The sequence below is a fragment of the Nicotiana tomentosiformis genome, chromosome 11 (genome assembly GCF_000390325.3).
Source record: "Nicotiana tomentosiformis chromosome 11, ASM39032v3, whole genome shotgun sequence".
Taxonomy (NCBI): Eukaryota; Viridiplantae; Streptophyta; class Magnoliopsida; order Solanales; family Solanaceae; genus Nicotiana; species Nicotiana tomentosiformis.
The window spans coordinates 30,391,048-30,393,178 of record NC_090822.1 but is presented as its reverse complement, the minus strand read 5'-3'; the positions used below and the strand labels follow the sequence as shown (position 1 = coordinate 30,393,178).

At 42.7% G+C, this 2,131-nt stretch overlaps 1 protein-coding gene across 1 annotated transcript; it reads right to left on the bottom strand.

The window, feature by feature from the left end:
* Positions 1–418: 418 nt before the first annotated feature.
* Positions 419–844, bottom strand: LOC138901203 (uncharacterized). Its single transcript, XM_070188947.1, has one exon. It carries the CDS (start codon positions 842–844, stop codon positions 419–421), a length of 426 nt encoding a protein of 141 aa, XP_070045048.1.
* Between the last annotated feature and the right edge of the window lie 1,287 nt (positions 845–2,131).

Below are 2,131 nucleotides of genomic sequence, written 5' to 3'. Positions count from 1 at the left end.
GACTCAGACAACCTACGTATCCTAGTGGAATCAGGCCAGAACGTAGTACAATTACAAAAGACGAGTGAATCCGATAAGGATTGCCTACGTATTCCTTTTTGAGAAAATCAAGTAGGCGTAGGTCCTGAACAACATACAAAAATGACATTTGGTTTTTCTATTACAAGAGAAAGGGGGAATAGAAACCGAACCCTACATGGGTTGCCTACATATCCCTCCGTGGGAAGTCAGGTTGAACGTAGTTCTATTATATCAGAATCCTAACTCTATCTGTCTTGAGGCATAATATCTCCTGATTGCGTCCGAGTTAATTTGCTTCGTGCTGACTCATCTGTCCATTTTTGCTAAGATTAGAGCTCCACCAGATAGTGCTCTGTGGACCACGTAAGTACCCTGCCAGTTCGGTGCGAACTTCCCTTTAGCTTCTTCTTAATGGGGAAAGATTTTCTTCAAAACCAACTTCCCCCGTCATGAATTTGCAAGACTTCACTCTTTTGTTAAATGCACTAGCCATCCTGTTCTGGTATAGCTGTCCATTACATACTGCATCCATTCTTTTCTCATCAATTATCATGAGTTGTTCTTGCCTGATCCGTATCCATTCTGCATCATCCAATTTTGCTTCTTGAATGACTCTTAAGGACGATATTTCGACTTTTGCAGGTATCACCACTTCGGTGTTGTATACCAACATGTATGGCATTGCCCAAGTAGATGTTCTCATGGTAGTTTGGTAACCTAATAGAGTGAAAGGTAACTTCTCATGCCATTGTCTGTGATTATCCACTATCTTTCCCAGAATCCTCTTGATATTCTTGTTAGCTACCTCGACTGCCCCATTCATTTGTGGTCTGTAGGCTGTGGAATTGTGGTGGACGATTCTGAACTTCTCGCAGATTTCCCTCATAAGGTCGCTATTGAGGTTTGCAGCATTGTTAGTGATGATGGACTCTGGTATCCCAAATCTGCAAACTATGTAGTTCCGGACAAAATCTGCCACTACTTTCTTTGTGATGACCTTCTAAGTAGATGCCTCGACCTATTTGGTGAAATAGTCGATGGCTACCAAAATGAAACGATGTTCATTTGACATTATAGGCTTTATGGGTCCTATCATGTCCATGCCCCAGGGAGTGAAAGGCCAGGGTGAACCCATTACATTTAGCTCATTTGGTTTTGAACCCGGATGAAATCTCCGTGAATCTGGCACTGATGACACTTCTACACGTAGCGGATATTGTCTCTTTCCATAGTCATCCAAAAGTATCCAGCTCTCAAAATCGTCTTGGCTAATGTGAACTCGTTCATGTGGGGTCCGCATGTCCCTGCATGTATTTCTTCCAACAGTTTGGTTGCTTCTGCGGCGTCTACACATCTCAGCAAACCCAAGTCCGGGATCCTCCTATAAAGACTTCCTTATTGAGGAAAAAGTGGTTTGCCAACCTCTTGAGGGCTCACTTTTGACCATTAGTAGCATTTTCTGGGTACTCCTGGGTCAAAGGAACTTTTTGATGTCGTGATACCAAGGTTTACCATCTGGTTCTTTATCCACATGGAAGCAATAGACATGTTGATCTCGGATTTCAACCTCGATGGGGTCGATGTAGCTCTTGTCTGGATGCTGAATCATGGATGATAAAGCCGCAATGGCATCTGCGAACTCATTCTAAGTTATGGGGACATGTTTGAACTCAATCTTTGTGAACTTTTTGCACAGCTCCTTCACGCAGTACTGGTACGGCAATATATTGACATGTTTAGTTGACCATTCTCCCTAGACTTGGTAGATCAATAAATTGGAATCTCCTATGACCAAAAGTACTTTGAATTTCGTGTTGATTGCCATTCTAATTCCAAGGATGCATGCCTTGTATTCATCCATATTATTGGTACATGGGAATCTTATCTTTGCCGACGCTGGGTAGTGTTGTCCAAATTCTGAAATCAAGACTGCCCCAATCCCGACTCCTTTGAAATTTGCTGCTCCGTCGAAGAATATTCTCCACATAGGGTATGATTCCGCAATATCTTCCCCGACAAATAGTACTTCTTTTTCGGGGAAATACGTGGTAAGTGACTCGTAATCCCCATCTACTAGATTCTCGGTGAGCTGGTCGGCTAAAGCTTGTAA

Coding starts and splice junctions, on each gene's coding strand:
- LOC138901203 (XM_070188947.1), bottom strand. CDS start 844: ATGAATGGGGCAGTCGAGGTAGCTAACAAGAATATCAAGAGGATTCTG.